At 36.7% G+C, this 27001-nt stretch overlaps 1 protein-coding gene across 5 annotated transcripts in view; it reads right to left on the reverse strand.

Moving 5' to 3' along the window:
• HERC4 (HECT and RLD domain containing E3 ubiquitin protein ligase 4) overlaps positions 1-22910 on the reverse strand; it is a 117264-nt gene extending 94354 nt beyond the window's left edge. For 2 of the 5 annotated variants that reach the window (XM_033130631.1, XM_033130628.1), the window contains exons 1-3: positions 22542-22910; positions 21230-21260; positions 20453-20757 (exon numbers count right to left, since the gene is read on the reverse strand). In XM_033130631.1, coding sequence (XP_032986522.1) covers positions 20453-20678 — 226 coding nt within the window. In that variant the 5' untranslated portion in view covers positions 20679-20757; positions 21230-21260; positions 22542-22910. Of the gene's footprint in view, positions 1-15483; positions 15617-20452; positions 20758-21229; positions 21261-22240; positions 22351-22541 lie in introns of those variants that run through there. The other 3 variants (XM_033130629.1, XM_033130630.1, XM_033130632.1) reach the window with 3 other exon arrangements.
• Between the last annotated feature and the right edge of the window lie 4091 nt (positions 22911-27001).

The following is a 27001-nucleotide window of genomic DNA, read 5'->3' on the forward strand; positions in this document are numbered from 1 at the left end:
CATTCAAAGCCATTACCAATAAAAGAGGAGTCCGGCTGAAAAGAAAATCATTTAAATAACCTGAGCTGTTTCTTTTTTAATAAAATCACAATTGACACATACATTACCAAACAGACACTACCATGGAGCGATTCTGAACTCAATGAAATACTCTGAGTTGGCAATTTCTGATAGGAAACAGTCTTTTCAGAGCTCATAAACAAAGCATCTACTGGATATACTGAAGAGAACTGAAGGGCAATGTGACCACAACAAATAGGTTTCAGTTTATGAACTGCCATTTTAACATCTAAGATATAAAAACTCCACATGTATATGTGGTTAAACTGTGTTCAAGTTTTAAATCAGAAATTAATTTAAAATACTGATCCTTCATAAGATAGTCAGTAACCACTGACAAATCATTAAGTGAAATTTTTTCCTTAGTCTCCTTAAGAGGTGTAATGTTTATTAATTATTTACTAAGTACCACTACAAGTTTTTTTAAGATGCCATTTAAAATTAACTGTTTTAGCTTAATAAAAAAGCTATAATTTCTGTCTTCAATAAACTGAAAGCCTTGTGTTGAAGAGTTGTTAAAACTAAATTAAGCAGGGTTTCTTCAGAAGCACATTTTAGCTCAATGTACAAATGCAGCTGTTCAGTAACGAAACAGATTGCATTAAGGAGGTTTAAATCACTACATACAAAAAATTCACATTGTATCTGGTTTACTATCTGCATTTTGGGGTGAGAGGTTAACCCTAGATAGCCTCTAGGAATCTCTACAACTCTAATGATGTATTTTAAATACTTACCTTAAAGTACAATGAGTTAATAACTCATGAAGCTATTGGACAATACATGTAAGTTCATTATATGAATCTCTCACTTTTTGTATATTTTTATAAAATTGTATTGCAGAAACATACAAAAACAAAAAAGGAAAAAAGATACTACACGTTGCCCCCTAAAAAATTTAAGAAAAAGGACTTAAAAACATGACATCACCTGTTTACATCAAAACATTCCTATAAATCTTAATTATTAAAAGAAAGAAATAAAACACAAAAGATCTGTTCTCTCTCACAGAAAGCCCCAAAATAAGTCAATGTCTCTCCAAAACAATCCTCAAGGAAAATTAGTAAAGAGCAGAAAATGACAAGATGACAAGAGGGATGGTTAAATAATAACAAATGAAGAGTACTTAGACAGCAATGGCTGTAAAATCAAAGGCATCAAATATTCAAGAAACAAAGAAGAAACAATCAATTAGACCAAACACTATTATGTACTGTATACCTCTTGTCCTCCAAGAACTAGAGACACAAAGATAAATAAAACAGAGTTGTAGCCTTCAAGGAGTTTACAGCCTATAGCAAAACAGGTGAGGTAAGGATTGTGATTAAATGCTAAGATAAAGATTTACAAAAGGGACATGGGAACAGGAGAATTTATTAAATCCTTGAAAGATACCAGGAAGAATTCTGGAAGACACTGACACTTAAGCTAAGTTCTCAGCTGAGGAAAAAGGAAGAGATTCCATGTACTCATTTGAGAAAATTTAATTTGTTGTAACAAAATACACAAACTAAAAGCGAAGTGAAAAGACTGATAAGAAAAACGGGAAAAATGCTATTCATATCTCAAACAAAGAAATAACATCTCCAACTTTTAAAGACGTATTAGGAAAAAAGAAACAGTAATTCAGAGAAAAATGGCCAAAGGATACGAACTGACAATTCACAGAAGAGAAATGGCCCTGAATCATTTGAGAAGATGCCCAACTTCACTGATGAGAGAAATGCAAATTCAAACTACACTGAAGGCCAGTATGTTCACTTAGAAAATGCATAAAACCATAAACTTAATTTGTGTAGTTTTATACATGGGTTAACCTTCAATTACAAAAGTTTACATTTATCAAGAAACTGAGAAGACAAGCACAGACAGGGAGAAAAAAAATGCGGAAGACATATCTAATGAAGGATTATAATCCAAAATACACAAAAAAACTCTTTAAAACTCAACAAGAAAATAAACCATCCAATTGAAAAATAGGCAAAAGACCTGAACAGACAACTCATCAAGAAAGTTACACAGGGGCAGACGGGTCGCTCAGTTGGTTAGAACACGAGCTCTGGGAAACAGGGCTGCCGGTTCGATTCCCACAAGGGCCAGCGAGCTGTGCCCTCCGGAACTAGAATGAAGTTAATGAGCTGCCGCTCAGCTCCCGGGTGGCCAGATGGCTCAGTTGATTGGATCGCCGGCTCTCAACCACAAGTTTGCTGGTTAGACTCCCACAAGGGATGGTGGGCTGCGCCCCCTACAGCTAACAACGGCAATTGGACCTGGAGCTGAGCTGTGCCCTCCATCAACTAAGATTGAAAGGACAACAACTTAACTTGGAAAAGTCCTGGAAGTACACACTGTTCCCTAATAAAAAACAAAAAAAAAAAGAAAGAAAGATATACAGGTGGTGGGCGGCTGGTTGGCTCGGTTAGAGTGCAGTGCTCATAACACCAAGGTCGCCAGTTCGACTCCCACTGGAGGGCCAGTGAGCTGCGCCCTCCACAACTAGATTGAAAAATAACAATTTGACTTGGATCTGATGGGTCCTGGAAAAATACACTGTTCCCCAATATTCCCCAACTAAAAAAAAAAAAAAAAAAATTTTTAAAGCCTGAGAAAAGTAATACTGTATTCATATCAACATTTATGGTTTACAATATTCCTCTTCAAGGAAAGAAAAAAGGGAACGTTTAGTTCTGGGAGGCACAAAGGGCAAAGAAAACATAACTGGAGGAGACTATACAGAGAAAGAAAAAAATACACTTTTTTCAGAGACAAGTGCAAAAACAGAAAAGATAAAGAACTAGAGATGCATGTAATATACCCATCTTATAAATACTGACAGCAGATATATTCCAAATACATCTCTAATAAGTCTTAGCTCATCACTGCTTCTGGTTCTTACACTTATATTGTAAAACTGCAATTATTGTTTAAAACTAATGGCACGGGGGCCGGCCTGTGGCTCAGGAGGTTGGAGTTCCATGCTCCTAACTCCAAAGGCTGCCAGCTCGATTCCCACAGGGGCCAGTGGGCTCTCAACCACAAGGTTGCCAATTCAATTCCTTGAGTCCCGCAAGGGATGGTGGGCAGTGCCCCCTGCAACTAAGATTGAACAGGCACCTTGAGCTGAGCTGCCACTGAGCTCCCAGATAGCTCAGTTGGTTGGAGCACGTCCTCTCAACCACAAGGTTGCCGGTTCGACTCCCTCAAGGGATGGTGGGCTGCGCCCCCTGCAACTAGCAACAGCAACTGGACCTGGAGCTGAGCTGCGCCCTCCACAACTAAGACTGAAAGGACAACAACTTGACTTGGAAAAGGACCTGGACGTACACACTGTTCCCCAATAAAGTCCTGTTCCCCTTCCCTAAAAAAAAAAAAAAAAAAGCTAATGGCACGTCATTGTACTAAGCAGAAAAAGACCATCTTCTTTACTCCATAAATGCAAAACATTGTCATTTTAGATTTATAAAAATTAAAATGTTCAATCCAATGGTGATTTTCAGTTCTACTTCATCTATTTCCTCTCAATTACCTTTGCCTGCACACATGATATCAGCATTTGTTCACTTAAAAAAATGCATCAAAAAATTTTGTTCACAAACATAAGAAAGAATACTGCCACACATCCTTTTAGCAATGCAGGACAGGCCCAGGTTTTTGTTGCAAAATGTTGCATGATATAATCCTTCCTGTTGAATGACAAACTGGGTAAGAACAACACCCTATTTCGTTTGGGACCTAAGAAATATATTCTTCAATTCTTGAGTTTGTGAAAATTCATGTGCAATTATCTCCCAAGTCACTGTTTAAGAGTTCCTTTATATGATCAATTCCACAAGCACCATACAGTGGTGTTATCTACATTTCACTTTCTGATTTGTCTAGTAATTGTGAAACATCTTTCTCCGTCAATTTTATTCTCTTCGCCATTAAGATCCCATTGATCGCATTCTCAACTGTGATCAATGAAAGCTACAAAAAGAGAAAAATAAAAGCTACATAGATGGTGACTCCAGACTTCTGTATCTCCTTAAAAGATGATACAAAACTACACAACATAGGAACCTTCTAGGAAACCCCATCATTGTTCTTGTAATTTTAATCTTTTTATTTTGGTCTAGTTGGGAATAAAACCAATTATCATTATTTGCAGTAGCTATTTTATATAAAGTCACCACACTTATTTAGCAAATAAATTAATCACTACCCCTAAGTAAAATACAGGGTTAGATTCCTGCAAGCCTCTGATCACATTTTCAGCAACTGATCAGTATGTGACTTTTTATGTGTGTTTAAGACATCTTAATATATATTGTTCTTTCATTAACATCAAATTCACAGCCAACAGCACTATAACTCATGCCTCAATATATTTTCTTATAAGACACATCACAGCTTTCTTGAGCTTAGAACACTAGACAGCACTTCAGCACTATGCTCAGGAGCCATTTTAAAACTGTAAAATCACCAACAAAAAGTACAAAAATTCAAAAAATGTGGAACTAAATAAACCACAAAAAGGACACTTGGGTATAGTACAAGATCTGAAACAAGAAGGCAGAGCACTGTTTGTGAACCTCAGCTGTGCACATCAGGAGATCCAAATATTTTGTAGCTCTACGCAGGTGCATGTCCAGGAATGACCATGACAAGCCCCATGAGCACTGACTATGACCCAGGTTGATTTAATAACAGCACACATAAACACTTCTTCCTAGACAACCAATTACAAAATGTACAAGATGGTCTATTTAGGAGCCTTTTGCTAACCAGAGTTCAAACCTGATATTAAGATATAAGCATCAATAACAATATGCTCTAAGAACCTTGTACACAAAGAAAACTCACAGTAAAGAATGTGTTGGTGCCCGCCCGGTGGCTCAGGAGGTTAGAGCTCCATGCTCCTAACTCTGAAGGCTGCCAGTTCGATTCCCACATGAGCCAGTGGGCTCTCCACCACAAGGTTGCCAGTTCAATTCCTCAAGTCCCTCAAGGGATGGTGGGCAGCGCCCCCTGCAACTAAGATTGAACATGGCACCTTGAGCTGAGCTGCCACTGAGCTCCCGGATGGCTCAGTTGGTTGGAGCGTGTCCTCCTCTCAACCACAAGGTTGCCGGTTCGACTCCCCCAAGGGATGGTGGGCTGCGCCCCCCTGCAACTAAGATTGAAAATGGCAACTGTACTTGGAGCTGAGCTGCGCCGTCCACGACCAGATCGTAGGACGACTTGGAGCTGATGGGCCCTGGAGAAACACACTGTTTGTTCCCCAATATTCCCCAATTAAAAAAACCCTGCATCTCATCTGCTCTCCCCACCTAGTGTGAGCAGACTAGTATGAGCAGCAGGCTCCCTTTCCTAAGCCCCCCACTTGGTCAGAAGAGAAAGAATAGAAACAAGAATAGAGGGAGGTGATGAGGTCCTTAGGCTTTTATCCTTTAAAACACCTTTGCAGGGATTTTGAAAAAACAGGTTGGGAGAAACCCTAAGGCATTTGTATTATAAACAGCTGCCTTGTGACAAACTCATCCGAGATCTGACATTAATTATCTCTAATGTAAAACAAATATACTCTCAAATTTCACTGGGGGTAGAAAGAGTAGGATAAGGTCCCTTATCCTACTGATGTCATTTTTGAAAGGAAGGAAAGCTCCATCCTCTATTTGTTTCTGGTTTCCCAAGCCCAGGATCCCTTTTGAATCAGTCATGGAGTACCTAGATCACTTGCAAATTTGGGGTGAGAAAAAAATTTGCTCCAGGCTTTAACCTGCTCCTGGAGAGAACTATTTTCTCAGGAAAATGAATGACATTAGGTTTTCATTAGACTGTTGTCCAGTCAGCAAATTTAAAGAGTCTTAGGCAAAGTTTTATTTAAAAAACAAAAAAACTGCATCTAATTCAAAACTCTAAAACAGCTACTTGAGAAAAAATACCAACATTTTCATGTCACTCTATATCCTCTGTCATCCACAGATCTCAAAATCTTATTTTTATGGGATGTTATGTGTGTCCCCCAAAATTCTTATGTTGAAGTCTTAATCCCCAGTAACTCAGAATGTGACTGTATTTGTAAACAGGGTCGCCAGGGTTGCCAGTTTATTACAGCAGCAGGGTAGGCCCCTAATCCAATATGATTTGTCTCCTAATAAAAGGGATAACCTGGTCTCAGACAGGCACACGAGGACAATGACATGTGAAGGAATGCCTAAGATTGTCTGTAAACCATGAGAAGCTAGGAGAGAAGCCTGGAACAGATCCTTCCCTCATAGCCTTTAGAAGGAACCAAACCGACACCTTAACCTTGGATTTCTAGCCTCCAGAACTATGATAATACATTTCTGTTATTTAAGTCACCCAGTGTTATGGCAGCCCTAGCAAACGAATACACTTGAATAAATATTTTCAGGTTCAAAACATTCCTGTCAAGTTAGCCAAATATTACAATCTATGTTTTAAAGGTGATCCACATGCTAGATGGGTACTACAGTTATCATGGTGATCACTTCATAAAGTATGTAATTGTCTAATCACTATGTCGTACATCTGAAACTAATATAACATTGTGTCAACTATAATTGAAAAATTTTTTTGAATAAGTGATCCACAGAAAGAATTAACTTATTCTGACTAATTCAATTACAGATAGCCTGATTCTGAAATTTAGAAGTTTCTAGTTCATAATTACATTATTTCCATGCCAAAGGGTTAAAAAAATGGCAAAAAAAAATATTTATACAAAATTGGCAAAAGACACATTTTCTCTAAACGATCTTCAAATTATAAACAAAAATAAAAAACTTTTTAGACAGCAAATTGGCAGTATGTATTACAATTCTAAATATGCATGCCCTTTGACCCAGCTTTCCTTTTAGGAATTTATTATACATTGTAAAACGATGTTTACTGAATAACAGTTTATAACTATAAAAACACAACAGGAAATAACCTGATTTCGAGTAATAGGTAGGTAAATAAATTATGGAATATTCATATAATAAAAGTTGATGCTTCTATTAAAAAGAATGTCTACACAGTAACATGAAAAGATAGAAATATATTAAATGAAGAAGCAAACCACAGATCTTTTATATGTATGTGTATAGAATTGTGTATTTTAATACAGGTGGCTATAGTCAGAGGCTATAGTCAGATACTGTGTATCTTTAAAATGTGATGTTTAGTTAAATGAAATGCTGCCCACAAGTATCAATCCTAATCTTCTAGAACTGATAAAGCAAGAGAGCTAAACAAGCCAGGACAGGTGAAGGGTGCAGATAAATGTCTGACATCTAAATTTAAAACTCAAATGAATTCTTCTATAGAAAATGTGACACAGAGCAGTTAAATGTAATTACTAATAGAATATTATACTTACATCTGTGTTTTAAAGAAGATTGGTTTAAAAATCTGTTTGAAATCTAGCAATATTCCATAAGTAAAGAAAAATTTAAAGTTTTTAAAAACACAATTCATTCACAAATCAGGGATTATCTCATATAACAGCACAATTACCAACCATGAGCCAAGTCCACAATTAATCTTAACTCTTAAATATGGTCTATGAATTTAATGAAGCCCTACATATAATGTTAATTTAAAAAAACTGAATTCCAACAAAGTTTGATCTAGCAATGTTTTATATGGAAAACAAAAACCTTTGATGTTTTATGCTCAAATTATAACGTTTAAAAACAATATTGTTATGAACATTATTTAACAAGCACAGACATGTTGATAATAATTACAAAACTAAAGTCAGAAGGAACATACTTTGTTAAATAGCTAATTTAAAGAGGCACCATTTCAACTCCTTAAATTCTGCCAGAGCTTAAGATTCAAAATCCTTTGTCCTATCATGTCTCACTAGATGCTATAAATACAGATTTCTTCTTCCTTTCTCTGAGTAACTCAAAACTCTAACAAGATCAATACAAAGTACACTTAAAATCCATCATTAAAAATTTTACATTCATAACATACCATTCTATAATAACTCCATTCTTGTTTAAAACTTTATCACACATAGCCCCAATATATATGCAGAAAAAAGACTGGAAAAATAAATACTAAATTGTAAACAGTGGTTACCTACAAGTGTTTTTTTTTCTTCTTTTATTGTTCTTTAATTGTTTAAACAACTCAATGTGTGGTTGATACATTTTATGATTCTGACTTTTGAAAGATGAGGACATTAATCACTTGAGATTAGTGAATAGCACCAACAAATAATTCAGAATGCTTTTTTAACTTTAAATAATTATATTGCTAATTTCGTTACAGAGATAACAAATAACCAAAGACTACTTCACTTAATCCCTCTACGTAAAGTGAAATTATTGCTTATTGACACTTTTTAAAGGGTCTTTAATATAATGTATATAGTGATCATAAAGTATAATATAAAACAAATTAGGAATTAAAACTAAAACATCAAAAAATTAAATGAAAAGTTAATTTCATTTAACTAAATTATTACCAGTAATTACTAATAGGAATTTGGAATGGTATAATACAATCCAAGGTCATGAAAACATTTTAATGAGTTCCCTGATAAAATATAAAGTTAATATACGGGTAAAGTAACTTACATGTCTTAGTTGACGGCCCACAATAAAATAATATTCATATGGAGATATAACCAATTCAATTTTTAAAATTCTTTATTACGGATTTGTTTACAAGTTCTTATTCCTTTTACAAATTCTATCTACATAGAGGTATACTGTTAACATTCATAAAGAGCATACTATGTACCTGGCACCGTGCTAAAGCACTTTATTTAATCTCATTTAATCCCCATAACACCATGAAGCAGGTGTACCATCATCCCTACTTCATAAAGGTCCTAAGATATAAACCTTTTCCTGTTTATTGAACCGCTGTCCTCTTGTTAATATTTAAATAACATGATTATGTTTTAATTAATTTTCAAAATACTATACTTAAAATTTTATAACTACTTAGGGCTTTACAGTATTTTTTTCTTTAGAAAAGTCCTTTCTGGACATCTAGAAACTGCTGAAATTAAAGAGGAAAGGAAAAGTTGAAATACAGACTCCAGTATAAATATAATATCAAATTAGTTGCTTTAGTTCAATTTCTTTTTAAGGCAATTTCTTTCTCAGAATATCCTAGCAGAGTTTACGTTCTGTGTTTTCTTAGATTCTTTATTTGTATGTTTGGCATCCATTCATCACAGGGCCAATTGGAATTAACTGTCTTTTCTTATTTTCTGTATTCTTGACGCTCTGACATTGGGCTGGGGGAGAGGTGCTTACAGGGCCCTGCAGAGATGGCCCCTCCCAGAGCTAGCTAATTCCTAGAGAACTCACCTACTAGCACACCTTTCATATGCAAAGCAACCAATTCAGAGTTTATACCACTAACTATGTCCTTATCTCACACACACCAAGCCAATATTTTTCCTACCCTAAGTCACCCAAGGGCCAGGTGCCCCTGGAAATTAGAAATCTACCTTATAGCCGAAAGCCTGGCGGAATTAATCAAACTATCCAATCCTAAACTGTTTATTCTGCCCCGTCTTGCCTTTCCCAGGGAAACCCCAATAAAGGCCATAATCTAAACTCTCCTCTGTGCTCCCGTCCTCCTTCCTGACTACCCTGGTGTCTTCTCCTGTGGCCCAGTTGGCATGTGAGGGGAACCCCTCTCTCTGGGACCTGAGTGTAATAAACTTCTTCCAAGCCTCATTCTTGTTTCCTCTTATGACCACACCAACTTTACCATCTCTTAGAAGAGTTTTCAATTTTTTAATTATGGTTATAACGCAGATGATGGCCATCAAGCTCAATGAAACAAGAGTCTGTAATTTTCTTTTCTTCCTGTGGCACATCCAATAAAATACACTGATCATGTGTTCATTCAAAAAACACAAATTATACCTTGTGTTATACACTGAAAGTCTGTGTCACCCCAAAATTCATGTTAAAATTTCCTAACCCCCAATATGATAGTATTAGGAGGGGCCTGTGGTGTGATTAGATCATGAGGATGGGTCCCTCATGAATGAGATTAGTGCCCTTTCCCAGAAAGCTCCCTCACCACTTCTGCCATGTGAGGACACAGTAAGGAGATGGCCATCTATGAAATGGGGACTCCAGGAAATGGGGTCGTCACCAGATACCAAATCTGCTAGTGACTCCCCAACTTCAAGAACTGTGAGAAATGTTTATTGGTTAAGCTACCCAGACTATAGTAATTTTGTTATAACAGCCTGAATAAACTAAGACATCTTCTAATTATTCATCAAGAAAACTTCTGAAAATAAATGCTGAATCTACTATCATTTATGTGATTTTTACAGGAACAAAAAAAGGACACCTTTAACTTTTTTTCTGTACCATATCTTTAAAGTCTGACAATAAATGAACCCAATTCATTTTGTATCTTGCTCCAATATAGCATTAACTTAAGCATCACACACATTTTTTGAAAATTTGGCATAGTTTTGAATATATGCTCCAACAAGGAAATTGAAGACTAAAGGTAAAGTACTTTAATGCTCAGCACAATGTCTGGGACACAGTAGGATGACACTCATTTGTGGGAAGACAGGTATTTATTAATACCTGAACTTCAATTGTAAATGAAAAGATATGTACTGTCTATCTGAAGGCAAATATGCAAACAGCATTATTACCAACTTCAGTGAAAGGCAGACGTAAAATTAAATTCCCACTCTAATATTAATAGCTTCTTTCTTTTAAGCAAACATTTCCTGAGCACGCACCACATGCCAGGCATTGCTCTTTGCACCTCATATGTTATCTCACTCCTTACAACCACCCTAGGAGTTTGGCATGACTATCCTAATTTTACAGAAGAAAACACAGACACAGAGAGCTTAAGCAATATGCCCAAAATAACACTGCTAAAAAGTAACAGAGCCAGGATTTGTATCCAAGCATTCTAATTGCAGAGCCCAGCCTTTTTTAAAAAATGTATAGATAACATATTTACATTGTTTTAAAAAAAAAAAAAAGCATGCAGTGAAAAATCTAACATCCACATTCTCACCAAAATAGTTCTGATCCCTTGTCTTACCTCTGCACCAAGAGTAACTACTGTCATTAGTTGTTATGTATCCTTCCAGGGTTTTTCAATGTATCTATAAGCAAATACGTGTGTGTGTGTGTATTTTACCCAAAATATAGCTTTCTACATAATGTTCTATCTATACCTTGCTCTTTTTACTTAATGTATCTTTGAGATCTTTCCATATTAGTATACAAAGAACTCCATCATTCTTTTCATTTCACACTACAGAGCATTGTATTACATTGATTGAATAGACCACAATTTTACCAGTTCCTAACAGATAATCACAAGGTCATTTCTAACGTTTTGCTGTTGAAACAATGTTGCAGTAATAAGTCATTTTGTACACGTACAAATGTAGCGATCAGAGCAAGAGTTATATTCCTGGATTTTTTTGGAGAAAGGATATGTGCACTTGTAATTCTGACATATGCAGGCAAGATACCCTCATAAAATTTATCAATTTATACGAATGTTACTGTAGGCAGAAGAATAGGGCTACAAGAGGGAGTAGGGAGGAGGAGGCAAGGTCAGCAGTTAAGGAGCGCTACTGCAATCCCAGAACTTTGGCGGCCTAGAGGATCCAGGATGCCATCGTACCACTTCAGGTGAACTTTAGCTGACTATAATAGATTAGAACGCTATTAGCATGGCAGCCAAGAAAAATCTCCACCCCGTGTCACCATGACAGCTCTAAGACAGCCAAATAAGAACAAAAATGCCTATTTTAGCGTGACCCTGTTCCTTCCCACTCCCATTTCCTTTTCAAGAAGCAACAGCATTATCTCAGAGGCACATTTCCCAGGGGCTCTTGTTTACATGCCAGCACATATACAACTTATAGTTACAATTATTTCAGCTATTAGTAGAATCAAAGGCAACTTCTATGTGATTGCATCTTGCGACTTCAAAAGTTTTGTTTCCAGTAAAACCTGGAAGGAAGTCATAAAGCTAGACATAATTAACTGATAGGGTTTTTTTTTGTCTGTTAAGCGAGAAGAAATGAACCTATTAAAATTCAAATGAGCAGGCTATCAGATAGTACCTGGCAAATAAATGCTTTAATTTTACCTACATATAAAAATTCAAGTTTATAAAACAGACGAAGTAGAGTAGGCAACCATTTAGGTTAGAAATTTACCTAAAAGGTGCTATATTGTGTAGTGCTTTAAACAGTCTCACAAAAGCACAAAACTAGGTATTGTTAATGGTTATTAATTACTTGATAGGTTGGAACCAGGAAGAAATTTACAGTTGAAATGTTAGCCTACTATGAACTGAAGATAAAACAAAACTGGAAATAAAACATCTCGTGCCTTTGGCCCTCATCTTTCTCCCTATTTACAGTACTGAATTTCTTACTGATCACTGAATATTGTTATACAAGTTCAAAACAAAATTCACCTCACCAAATTTTTGATCTTTCCTTCTAAAACAAAGTAGTTAATATTTCTCCTTTCCCTGGATTCCCTATTTCTACTAATTACTTATTCAACCTAGGATCACACCTGGCTCCTCCCTTGACTCCTACTGTTCACTTCTATACCAAAGCCTGTCCATTCTGCCTCCAAGATCTCTCCTTGATCTACTTACTCCCTTCTTATTTTACAGGACTACCATTATAGCCTAATTTCTATACCTCCAAATTCTCTCCCCTCTTATAAAAACCTGATAATTCTTATTACAAACTATCAATGCATATCCATCAAATTAAATTCAAGCTCCCTAATATGATTAATTCTGTAAACTGACCTCAATTTTACCTTTCTAAACTTCTTGCTCACCATTCTCCCACATTTCAGTTAAGTGGACTACTACTTATATTCCATTCCCTTAATAGGGCCTCAAATTTGGCTATTGCCATTTGAGCTACTTTACCTATAAAACACTCTTCTTCAGTTTTTCCCCCTTGAAATACTGTACATCCTTCCAGTTCACATGCTGTCTTCCCTACAGAAACTCACCTACAATCCACTCCATCCCAAATGATTAGTTATAATATTCAGCTCTACAAAAGCACTGTTTATGTATCTTATAAGACCTAGCACATTTTATATGCATTCTATTTATTTGTGCACTTATTTTATCTTCCCTCCTAAATCTTTAGTTGATATTCACCACATTATACTCAAAAGTTTGTCAAGTGAATACATTTTCAAAACTTTCATTTGCAAGTATCTTCTTATGGGCTTATCAACTTCATGAAGTGAGGCACAACTGTGCTTAAAATTTTTTAAATAAATTTAATTATTGTTCTAAATTTACATGTGCTAAAATTTAAGATGTTCTTTTTCCTAAAGAAATAAACAGAGATGCAAATAAAGACTAAATTTATGTATATATTCATGGTAGCATTACTTGTAACAAAAATCTGGAAATAAATTCCAAAAAATAGTAGATAGAACACAAATAAATTTTGGTACATTTAAATGATGAAATGTTAAATGATCATTAACAATATCCCTAAACATATAAAAACATGGGGAAATATCTACTAAATTGTTATTCATTTATTACTGGAAAAAAAAAGTTGAGACAAAAGAACATACTCCCAGTCTATAATCAGAAGTACAGAAAAAGTGTCAAATGATGATAGCATTTATATATGCATGACGGCATTAAGGTTGATTTTTATTTTCCTGTATTCGCCAAATTCTCTACCAAGAATACGTAATACTTCTAATTAGGAAAAAAAACTATGAAAAACTAAAAATGTGTTGTATCAGACGAGTATGACACCTAGCAAAGGAGTAAAATGACACTAAACTTAGATATTAAAAAATGAATAATTAGGATATTTTAAAATAATGTGAGGGGTGCCGGTTAGCTCAGTTGGTGAGAAGGCGGTGCTAGTAACACCAAAGTTGCTGGTTCAATCCCCGCAGGGGCCACTGGGAGCTGCACCCTCCTTAAAGCCAAAAAAAAAAAAAAAAAAAAATCAAAGGAAACAAACTTAATTTTAAAATAAATAAATTAAATTAAATAAAATGTGAAAAACTTATTACTTATGGATTCTGGAATGTTTTCTTTATGGCCAAGAAAAGCTAAACTAAAATTTTTTTCTTCTCTGAAAAAAAAAGTAATTTCAGGTAAACTTGGTTTAAAGACTGAGCCACCAAAATTCAAGAAATTTCCCTTTTAACAAAAATAACTCAAACAATGCAACTATACACAGTATAGGTTTTTCTTCCATATAAATCAACTATCACAATTCATTAAGACATAAAAATAATTATTGCCTTTTTAATTCCATCAGCATGGGAGGAAAAAGTCCATAGAAGCTGAAAGAAAGTAAACTATGGGCTCTTTGATATGGTTTCTTCATTAATGCTTCCCACTTTTCTACTTACTAACACAATCCTGGCCGAAAGATACCCTTGTAACACTATCTGAATACATTTCCTCTATTAGGTTTTCTTTAACAGGTATCTCAAGTACCTGATATGATTTATGGCCTAGGAAAATTAAACATCTATGAAGTGAGACTTGATTTATTTATTCAAAGCAATTTTAAAACTACATGGGATCTGTGAGAGACGAGCTTTAACAATAGCACTACATTTATATAGCATATTGGGGACACAGAACCCTAGAATACTTACTAAGAAAATGATGGAAACTAGACCATCTAGGCTGTCATTGGCAAAAAGAATCCTTAATAAATGCCCAAACTATAAAACAAAAATCTACTATATTCCTTTTCTTTCAAGGAAAGTACGCGGCTCACTTCCAATCAGATAAAAACACTAACATACCAAATACAAAGAGAAAACCACTGCTTCCAAATCCTTTAAAGAAGCCTATATTTGTTAAACTGATCAGATTAGGCATCTACTGCTATTACTGTCTTTTCTGTGGGTTAAAGGTTTTATAAAACATTCACCAAACCAATGCATCCTACACAGAGATACATGGCCGATTTGATACAACATAACTAATCCAAGTTCCAATGTTAGCCACCAAATCAATCCTGTCTAGAAGTTACTCTAGACCTTGGATAGCACAGCATAGCATTAGACAACAAACGGATATAGAGTATAATATATAACAGAGGAAAGAGAAAAGACTGGGTGTTACCATAATGGTTTTTGTTCATTTGTTTAAATATTCTTCATACCACACAAGGTTATACTGAAGTACCAAAGTGGTATCACAATGCAAGACCTTGGTAAGATAATGATTTCAATAAGCCATCAAATAGAATGGCAAAGAAACAATCTGCGATTATTTGATCTGCCTCAAACAGAAGATATTATTGTAAATAATTCTAAACATAAGCACAATGTAGTGAATAAGGTAAGAGACTGGGAGACTTAAATTTTCAGATTCAATTTACAGCTGTTCACCAGTCATCTGCTGTTCTGACAAGTTACTTACCAACTTGTGCTGCCATTTCTCCGTAAATTTATCCCCTAAGGTGAGGATTATTCTTGCAAACTGTGTCACAAGCATTTTGAAAGGAACCATGAGTTATTGTGTAATGCTCTTGAAATTCCTCAGATGTAGGGTCCTACACAAAGTAAAGTATTATTATACATCTCTCTAACAGTAGTCATGTTTGCATTATGATTTTTTTGTTCCTACCCTTGACACTGTGATTTTTGGGCACTAACCTTTCTCAAAGTAAAGCATCCAAAGCAACCTCCATTCCTGACTCAAGCAATTACTTTTTTCAAGTCTTCGTATCATCCACATCCTCTTCTTTAGAAGGTATTGTCAAAATTAGGAGTTATAAAACATAATGAATGAGCTTCTTTGATATTATATGTTTTGGTTCAATAAGAAAAATGTGGGATAATTTGGTATTTTTAATCTGCTCTTAAATGAATAATTTTATTTTTCCTATACCATTTTTTATACTTGGGATATTTCAAGGAGTTCCTTTACAGATTTATGTTTTATGAACAAAGAGAGCAGGTCAGAAAATGAAAGACAAAAAAGTAATTACTGCTATGTGACCAAAATACTCTATTAGACTCAACAGTAGAAATTACCATTTTTGGATACAAGAAACAGAATCAATGCTCATAATCCTTGTATCTTCTGTAGAAGAGATGAGCATAAACTACACTTAAGTTTTATCACACTGTTGTTCCAAACTTGATCTATTGTTGGCTTTGCTAATCAAGTTAGTCTTTGTTTAAGAATAAAACATATATATATTTGAATTTTTAGTTTGTGCTGGTACAATATTACATCTTTTTTTTTTTAAACAATATTACCTCTTTAAAATAGAACTCTCAACCTTCTTACATGGTTCCTAAAATCACTTCTCTTTGAATTTATTCACAGAGGTGGGAGGAGGGGGGTAATAAAACATGGTACCTTCATTGTATATCCTTAAATTACAACGTAGTAATTTTTAACAGATTTTTATTAACCCCCAGAATTACATTAAAATACTGATGGACACTAGCTTCCCACTAGGTGAATAAATATTCTTCTACGTCCTAAATATGGCAGGGGAATAACTTTGTGGGATAAAGGTAAAAGCACAGGGTTCAGAGTGGTCTCTTACTTGCTAGCCTACTGGTTAGTCTCTTAAATCTCATTTACCTTCAGGTTCCTCATTTGTAAAATGGGGACCATAAAACCGCCCCTAGCTAGCATACAAGACTTGTGAGGATTAAATAAAATAATCCATTTGAAAGAACTTTGCAGAAAGCCATCAAAACAGCCATTTTTAATAGAACTGTATCACACTATTTACAAATTACGATTAAAAATAGTTTAATACTGTTTCTAACACAAAACAAATGGAAATAGATGTGCAAAACATATTTAGCACCACAGTCACTAAATTATATCTATGATGGATATATAATGAGTAAATGATCTTGTTAAGAAAAGAACATTTCCAAAAAAAGTACACTTCTATGTTATCTTAAAATCTTTAGGAGTGAATTTCCAAGTACATAAAAAAAGCAATTCATTTAGGTGCACTGACTTAGCATACTGAAGATTTAATATAAATCTTCTCTTAGCTATGAATTAAACTGAGAGCCATTAGCTAGAAAAAAATTCAAGTTTAAAAAAATTCTTATGAAGGAAAAATACATACATGAAAGTGAAATAGATGTTTGCCTCTCTGGAAGTAATTGAGAAAGAGCTAGTAGTGTTTGCAAGGGGGATACATACACAAGAGAACGGAGTCGAACATGGATATAATCTGCACTCTTGGTATAAAAAAGAAAATGAGTGAAACCTTCCTCTGTGTTTCTAAAATGTCCAGAATGGAAACCTCTCCCAATAGGCCATAGGTCAAATCTCTTTACACTGTAAGGCCAAGTCCTCCAGTAGGTTATCGTTGACTCTCAAAAATAGCTTATCCTTAATGAATTAGGCCCCCTTCCTCTTTATCGTAGAATATTTAGTATAAGGTTATAAAGCCAATCTCTGCGAGAAAAAAATTCTTAGCTCCCTCCACACAAGTTTTAAAGTTCTGATAAAGTGAATTACTATGTTTATTACATGGTCCTAGAAATTCAACCAAATTCACTCAGTTACCAGAAGACTTCAAAACCAGTTAAATAAGAACTTATCTTCTAATTCAGTCCTTAAACTCACAAATTTTAAAAACAGTTGGAGAAGGGGTACATTTAAATCATTAAGGAATTATTCCAAAGGGAAATAATTTTAGTTAAAAACATTAAAATTTTCCACTCACTCACCTTAAATCAAAACTGAGGTTAAAAGATAAGTCCCTATCAGAGCAACTACCTCCCTTTGAACTTTTCCTTTCTCCTACCTCTGTAACATAGGTGTACTTCAATATATCATTGAACCTGGACTTCTGGTAATAAAAAACTTTTCTCAGGATCAGGATCCCCTCCTAAAACTAAGCTATTGCAGCCCCAGATTTATTTTCTGTCTATTTATGTAATGACTAATTGAAACGTAAGGTTTCATTTTCTCCCAGAAATCTTTTTTTAATCCTATCCCACAGTGACATTTCCCATCACTTAAATTTCCTAGTCTCAAAGTATATATCACATCTTGTCAGATTTCAATTCTCTCCATTTATTTCATTTATGTATGCCTTAACTCCCAACCGAGGCTCTAAATTTTCCAAAGACAAAGTTCATGCCTTTCATTTTTCTATTCCAGACTGTGACATACCATACACAATGAGGCAATCCTAAAGAGGTATCATAACTTAGGGAAGCCTGCCCTCTCAACTTATATATTACCAAATAATGCTTCCAGGATGAATCAATAGGGTGATATAAATGTCACAATGCAATCATCACAATGTCAACATGACCACAAAGAAGCTTATTCCTGCTACTTAAGTTTCTCAGAATCTCACCTATAGAGTTAAAAGCAGTTCCAGGCACTATAATCATACTATTAGTGCAGTGTCTATCCTGGTCCTGAACATAGAACAGGTGTTTGTTTAATAACATTTTAAAATTTTAAACCTTAGTCAATTTCAGTAACTATATTGGCAATTTCTAAGTGCTGGCTTTGTACTTTCTACTTGCCCTGCAGCCTGCAGAAATTGAAAGCAATACAGAGATATTTCCGTGGGGGCATGAATAAGAACAGCAACGGCCCCAATACTATGAAAATCTCAACCTGAGGCAGCATTCCAAGCTAAACAAAAAAGGTAAAGGATTCATCTGCCTCTAGCAGTGTTAACAAACCCGTATCAGTAAATTACCATTCTTGTCTACCAACATAACTTCAATGCCTAAAATTATGAAAATCTGGTAAAATTTCATAAAATATTCTGAGGGAGAGTACAAGATAGCTGCCATTTACTTTGAGTTCTGCAATAACTAAACCTATTGTATTAAGCATCACTACCATTCATCCAAAAATATTAAATTACAAATTAAGGCGGAAAAAAAGAGATTAGGACCCTAACAACAAGAAAGGATGAAAACTATATAGTATTTACAAGATAGAAGAGTGAGGTTTGGCATGGTGGTGAGATGGTATGAAAGATGAATAACAAAACAAAACAAAAAAGAAAGACGAGTAACATGCCTTAATTTAATACCTTAATATATACACCTCTCAAAAGTAGACTAACATGTGGGAGCCGAATGGCTGTTGGTTAGAGCATGAGCTCTGAACAACAGGGTTGCTGGTTCAATTCCCACATGGGCCAGTGAGCTGCACCCTCCACAACTAGATTGAGGACAACAAGCGCCGAGCTGAGCTCCCGAAGGGGCAGCTGGATGGCTCAGCTGGTTAGAGCGTGAGCTCCCAACAACAAGGTTGCCGGTTCAATTCCCGCATGGGATGGTGGGTGGTCTGTGCCTCCCGCGGGCCCCCCCCCCCCCCCCCCCCGCAACTAAAGATTGAAAATGGCAACTGGACTCGGAGCTGAGCTGTGCCCTCTACACCTAGACTAAAGGACAATGATTTGGAGTTAATGAGTCCTGGAGAAACACACTGTTCCCCAAATATTCACCAATAAAATAATAAAAATAAAATAAAAAGTAGACTAACACTAGAAACCTCTTAAATAATGAACTGTAAAGAAAAATAACTGCCACAGAAAATACTCAAGTGCCATACTGTTCAAGTTAAAAAAATGTAAGTCAGTACAACTACAGTCTTATCTGAATTTACCACCTTAAGAGTTCATTTTTAGTTATCAAAATTAAAGCAAAATTCACATCACAATGACAATTCTAAGTGTGGTAATATTTGATTTTAAAATATGGATAGCCAGGAAAACAGAACATAAAATGTGATCAAATTCCTCAAAATTCTCATTACCTTACAAATTATTTTATATTTGGCTTGTATGGCTACTATGAAATCAGGACATCTCATAGTCACAAAACTTTTAATAGCTAGTGCTGCTACTTACAACTTGATAATTAGGGGAAATAAAAGATATTTCAAACTAAGCCAAATAAAATTATGTATTTTAAATGCTACAACAGGAATAAAAACAGAAGAATTATAAAAAGCTTTCATCTTAATTTTTTTCTAATGTATGAAAAGCAACAGTAAATTATGCATTTAAAATCTGCCTAAGGTGGCTAAACAGTACTTATCAAAGAAAATTTACATACTATATACTCTACATCAATACTCTAAACCAAGTATTTATACACCGCAGGCTGTTTTTCTTTGTTATATCATCATAATTATGTTCTGAAACTAAAGCTTCATACAATAATGGTTTATAATAGTTTAAAAAGGAAACCACAAAATAAAGACTTGGAAGCATGCAAATGTAAAGGATATATTTAACTCCAGGTTTGATTTTAAAGTTGATTTAAATAAAAATACAGGTTTAAGACTAGAGAAATTATTTGAAATTTCAAACTTAAATGATCTAATTATTAGAAATACGTAGCAAACAAAAATATTTTCAACTTACCTGGTTTCTTTCTGGATTTTTCATGACCTAGCTGTCCTAGATCATTACATCCACATGTGTACACTGTTCCATCATCCAGAACAAATACAGTATGTCTGAGGCCACATCCTACACCTCGGACCTTTTTATTTATAAAAAAGTCACTTTTTCTGGGCTCTAGTACAATTTCTTCATCAATTCCACCCAAACCTAGCTGTCCAAAAGATGCATTTCCCCAGCACAACATGTTTGTAATTCTTTTGGTCTTCCAGTTTCAATAAAAAACTCCTTTCTGAAACACTGGAAAGTTGGAAGTATCCCTGTATCTGAGAAGACAGAAAAAAGTTAATATGACTTCAAAGAAAATATGATACATTATTGCTTTTTCAAGTGCTAGGCTACAGTAATCACTATATAGTAAACATTAAATTTATTTTATAATATGCTACCTAAGTGTCATTCAATTTCAAAACCCAATCAGTTGTATTTTAGAAAATATATCATACAGAAACATTTAGGGAAAATATATCACTCTCCATACTTCTTTGTAAAATTTAGAACATATTTAGTTTGGGGTTTTTTTTTACTTTTTGTAATCTTGTAATTACAAATATTAAGTACCTTGATAAGATTAATCTTTTTCTTTTGCTTTAAATAATCTCAGTGGAAAAAATAAAACATCTATTCATTGCCCCCAAAATCAACAAGTATTTACATAGTGAAAGATTTAGTCATCTACGGAAACATAAAACCCTGAAATCTCCCTCAACTCACAGAATTAAACCTTCTAATACCTACCTCCACATCAACAGAAACCTGAAGTTCTTATCTGTAATAGAAATAAGACCAATAATGGAAACTTTAAATTTCCCACAATTTAAATGACTCTTCCAATTATTGATGCCAATAAGCCCTAGAGAAAATTATGGTTATCTCATCAAGCTTTGACCTTAAGACAATCGTCTCCAAATATCATACTTTACAAATCAAATACACTATGACTTCACAACAAATTTAATTTTAAATCAGTGTACACAACAGTCACAAAATATGTAGTTTAAATATCAAGATTCTCCCCAAAAATACAGTATTTTCTATTACGAGTGGTAACCGGGACTGAAAAATATTTCCCCTGAGCAATCTACATCTATTTATGCCTCTCAGACAATTATTTGAAGATTGAAAAAAACTGCAAATTACCCCAGCACTGCAGTTTTCAAGAATAGGAATGGGGGTTGGGACAGTGGTGTAGTTTGGTGGCGAAATCTTTAGAACTTTCCAGTACACTGAGTATTTCTTCCTTTGGAAAGACACAGATTAACAGAGTCCACTTCAGCTATACCTACGCAGACCTTTAAACACATTGCGTTACTAAATAACACAATTACAGGAATTCAGCCTTATTCCCGTTGTAGTTACCCACATTTCCTTATACAGAACCTGGTAAGTTTCAAAACCCAACTTTCCTCCGCTCGGGCTACCAAGTGCCCAAGCTGTCCCATTCCATGACCCCAACCATTCACAAAAGTTTGAATTCATTCTTTTGGGGCATCAGAACTCGATAGCTGCCGAGAGTTGCCTGCATGGTCTCCCCGTTTTGCTTTTTAAGAAGACAGAAAAACGTCCCTTCATTTCAACGCACGAGGTTTAACCATCCTTTTCCTTAAAAAGTTACAAGGGGTATAGGGAAGGCGTCCTCACGCCAGCAACAGGTAGGAGGATGAGAAGCAGTTTTTATTCCCATCATTCCCCGAACACGCACTCAGATCAGATCAGGGGTACCGGGGGAGAGAAATAGTCTACACACACCCAAACTCGCGGGCCGAGCAGTCAGCTCCGGCAGCTCGCAGAAGCCGCGGAGACCAGCAGACGAGGATCAGCACCTCGGTGGCCCGCAGTCCAATCCGAGGGGGCCCTTCCCCAGCGAGCCGCGACATTCCAGCCCCCCGCCCAGGGAGCCCCTACAACTGCCTTCGTCCCCCGCCCCCCACCACGAGGAAGCGCTGAGAAAGCACCCAGCGCGGCTAGGCTGGCCTGAATCCGCCTAGCCCGGCCTGTCCCCTCCCTAACGCCGTCACACGCCCCGGAACCCACCGGGGCAACGACTCACCCGACCCTTCAAGGTAGCGGAAGCCCAGGGCGACCGAGGGCGGCGCCTCCCCAGAGAGTGAGACAGCGCGGCAGCTGAGGCAGGTCTCCAGCTCCTGGACCCTCCTCCTCTAACCAGTGGCGGCGAACACCAGGGCTCCTCCGGCGTCGGTGCCTCTGCTCGCTGCTCAACCTCCCCGGTTCCTGTGAAACTTTACCGGGTTCCTCAGAGAGAAGCAGCCAGCCGCTACCGCTGTCCAGTCCAGAGACAGCCGTCAGCGACCCGGATGGAGCGGGAGGGGAAGGACAGGAGGCGAGCGGGGCGGAGAGCGCGAAGGGTGGGGAGAGTTGAGGGAGAGACTTGGGAGGCAAAGGGAGAGGGGGAGGTGGCTAGACACGGGAGGGGGAGGGGTCAGCCGGAAGTGAACCGGGAGCACGCGCGCGAGCCGGCCGACTTTCCGGCCCGTGCGTCTGCGCCGGAATCCTCCCAGGGTGCGTAGCCTCCGGCGCCTGCGTAGTGTGTTTCTTTGCGTTGCCTAAAGAAGAAAATGCCAAATACCCAAGTTGGAGTTTGCAAAGACCCACGGAGGTGGGGCGTGACTTGTAACAACGCTGCAATGTGTACAAGGGCCTTTTAGTGAAGAAAAGCTCTTGGTTTTTTTGGTTTGGTTCTTTCTGCTTTTAGGTTCCAATCTATTCTATCTTTTTCCAAGGAGACTTTGAAGTAGCAGATGAAACGTTAATGAAGACTGGTATAAAGACAGGTGAAGCCTTTTATTTTATCCCTTAGCTTCAACTGGAGCTAATCTGAGGATACCAGGCTAAGCATATGTGAAGCTACTGGCTTCACCACCTGATAGCACCACCAGTTGAGGCTCCTGATACAGTGATGGCTGCCAGTCACTTTCTGCACTCTCCCTGGAAGATAAACTTAAATTGCAGAATCTCCTTCACTCAGAGGAAATTTATGCATATGGCTAGACTAGAGTCCCTGTTTATAAAAATGAAGTTTGGATGTCCTAGGCCAGTCTTCTTAACATAATTTTTGTTTTTATTGGAGAACAGTGTTTCTCCAGGGTCCATCAGCTCCAAGTCGTTATCCTTCAATCTAGTTGTGGAGGGTGCAGCTCAGCAACAAGTCCAGTAGCCCGTTTTTTAGTCTCAGTTGCAAGGGACGCAGCCCACCATGCCGTGTGGGAATGGAACCAGCAACCCTGTTGTTGAGAGCTCTCATTCCAACCAACTGAGCCATTCGGCTGGCCTCTAACATAATCTCTTAAAAAGGAGGAAAACTCACTCTCCACATGGGCCACTGTGAGCTGCGCCCTCCTTAAAAAATAAAAATGGAAAACTTGAAACAAGGCTCTCTTGATAATTTATGTTAGACTTGGCTAGAACCTGCAACTTCAGAGTGAATGCTGAGACCCAAGAAAGAATTCCTCAGCAGGTCATGTTTCTATATCTCATTGAAAAATAGATTCAGATTAAGTATCTGGGCTCGAATATGTATGAGTATTAGTTTCCTAGGGCTGTGGTGACAAAATACCACAAAATGGATGGCTCATAACAACACAAATGTATTATCTCACAGTAATGGAGGCCAGAAGTCTGAAATCAAAGTGGCAGCAGGATTGGTTCCCTCTTGGGTTCTCAAAGAATTTTCCATACTTCTCTCCTAGCTTCTGGTGGTTGCTGACAATCTGCCATTCACTCTAATCTCTGCCTCCTTCTCCACATGCTGTTCTTTCCTGTGTGTCTCAACAGTTTGAGCATTATTTAGTGTCCAGATTTCCCTCTTGAAAGGACGCTAGTCATTGGATTAAGGTCCCCCCACCCCCAATTCATTATGACATCTTTTTAACTGGATTACATCTACAAAGACCCTACTTCCAAATAACCTAGATGCAAGTAGACTGGAAATCAACCCTGTCTGAGTTCCCGAGTACTACTTTATATGATGAGAGAGAGAGTCTGAATTGGTGGGTAGCTAAGCCTGCCACATGGATGTATTTCTATCTGGAATATATTTAAAGATTGGTCTTGCTTGTAGAAAGTGGAAAGGACATTTTTAGACATTCCTTTTAACCTTATAAATCTATGAGACTGTGGTGCAAGATCTTAGAAAATATCCTGTGATTATCTCTAAAGTGAGACAACTATAGGATCAGACAGTTAATGTAAATTTCTTACGTAAAAGCAGCATGAGATATTGAGGAGTATAGCCTCTGCTGCTGGTTTGTCTGGATTTCAGAATCTGAGCCTAGAGGCCACTACAAACCTCTGTGCTTTTACCCTCCCAAACACCTACAGACATTTACTAATGATCTGTTTTACAGAAAATTACTTCTCAGTCAAAATTTCTATAAATGGGGGATGTTAATTCATATTTCACTGGGTTGTTGTGATAAAATGCACAGTGCCTTGTGTCTGGCAAGTGTTTTATAATGATAGCTATTGTTATTACTAATATTATCTCTAATGAACTACAATAGTAAAAGAACATCTGGTAAAGTAGTCCGTATCACCAATAATGAAATAATTTTAATTTAGAACAAAATAAAATATTTTTACTTATTGTATGCTTTTCATTTAAAAAATAATGTTCAGACTGTTGAGACAGCACTAAAATAGATATTCATTCCATCTCACCATTCCACTAGTTCTCTTCATCCAGCCATATTGTTTGTGCTGGACCTCACCTCACTTCCTTCATCCAAGTCTCTACTCGTGTCATCTCTCCAGTCTTCCGTGACCACCTTACCCAAAAAACCACCCCCTTGCTCTCTATAATCTCATACTGGTTTATTTTCTTTCATATCTATTATCTTTCTTTTATTAGTTTTTTTTCCTCCCCTTTCTTCTGCCAATTATTTTTACCTTTTAAACCACAATTACTTTTGCACTAACCTAATATCTCTAATAGCAAAAATGTAAAACAACCTAAGTTCCAAAAATGGGGAAATGAGATGCGTAGCAAGGTTAATCCTTTTATTGTTAACGTTGAAAGGACAGAATGGTACTGTTCAAAATAATTTGTTACCAATTGCCACCAAATCATACACTTTAACCTTGACTGGACAATTGGAAAAGCCTCCTCTAGTCATTTACCCACTCTTGCTTCCGGAGGTGAAAGCCTTCATTCAGTCAAGCAATTGTACAGCCACCCTTTCTTCGGTCCCTCACGGAGTCCCTCCAACTGGAGACTTCTGCTCTTTTCATCCCCTGTCCTATAGGCCCCATAGTCATCTCTTCTCTGTGACCTTTGACCAAGCATTATGGCATCAGCCTGAAATGTATACAAGACAAATCTTTTACAAGGTTCTTTAATAAGACTTTACTGAGCACCTGCTCTGTGGTGCCTTCCCAATTCTAGTAGTAGAGATAGAAAAAAAACAAGTAGGCAGCCAAATAAAAGTATTTCAAATTTTAATAAATCCTAAGGATACAAACAAGAAGTAGAGATGGAGAATAATGGAGAAAGTGCTTGAAGTAGAATGGGCAGTGAAGACCTCAATGGAAGAAGAGTTGCTATTATAACTGAAAACAAAAATAAGGATCAAGCCCTCTGAAGAGAGGGGTGAGAAAACATTCTAGGTGGAGAGAGCAAAGCAAAGCCCTTGAAGGAGGAAAGACCTTTACATTTTTCAGGAACTGAAAGAAAATTAGGGTAGACAAAGTTCAGCAGCAGTAGGTATGTTTGGTGATAGCCTGTCAGAGTCCAAATCAAGTAGTGCACATTATGGAGTTTTATGCTAAGTACTGCTCAAAAGTTTTAAGCCAAGAGAACGGGCAACGATTATATGTGTTAAGAAAAAGATTATGCTTGCTGCTAAACTGGATAGGATTGCTGAATTAGAAGAGCGTCAAAATAAAGGAAGTTAGATTAATCAGGAGGCTTTTGCAATAATCCAAACCAGAGATAGCAGTGGTGGGGACTAAGGTTGTTGTGATGGAAGTAAATGAAGAATGTAAATTCAAAACATACCTTGGGGATAGGATTAAAAGGGTTGTGATGAATGATTTGTAGGGGATCAGAGAATAGGAAGACTGCTGGGGCCACTGGTAGTTTTCAGACTTGAGGACATTTACAAAGATGAGGATGGCTGGAGAGGGAAGTGGGAGGAGGACAGGTTTTGACTAGGAAAAACCAACTGTTCTGTTTTGCCCTTAATATGAAAAATCAGGGTTATGTTTCTGTATTAATTTAGGCAGGGCTTCCCTAACAAAACACCACAGACTGGACAACTTAAACAACAGAAATTTATTTTCTAACAGTTTTGAAGGATAGAAGTCAGACATCAAGGTGTTAGCAAGTTTGGCTTCTTCTGAGATCTCTCCTTGGTTTGCAGATGGCCACCTTCTCCCTGGGTATTCACTTGGCCATTCCTGGGTGTGTGTGTTCTGCATGTCCTAGTGTCTTCTTATAAGAACACCAGTCATATTGATAAAGTAGGTAGGTAGATAGAAATGAGCAGCAGAAGG

Source organism: Rhinolophus ferrumequinum, chromosome 16 (assembly GCF_004115265.2).
Source record: "Rhinolophus ferrumequinum isolate MPI-CBG mRhiFer1 chromosome 16, mRhiFer1_v1.p, whole genome shotgun sequence".
In the NCBI taxonomy this organism is placed as follows: Eukaryota; Metazoa; Chordata; class Mammalia; order Chiroptera; family Rhinolophidae; genus Rhinolophus; species Rhinolophus ferrumequinum.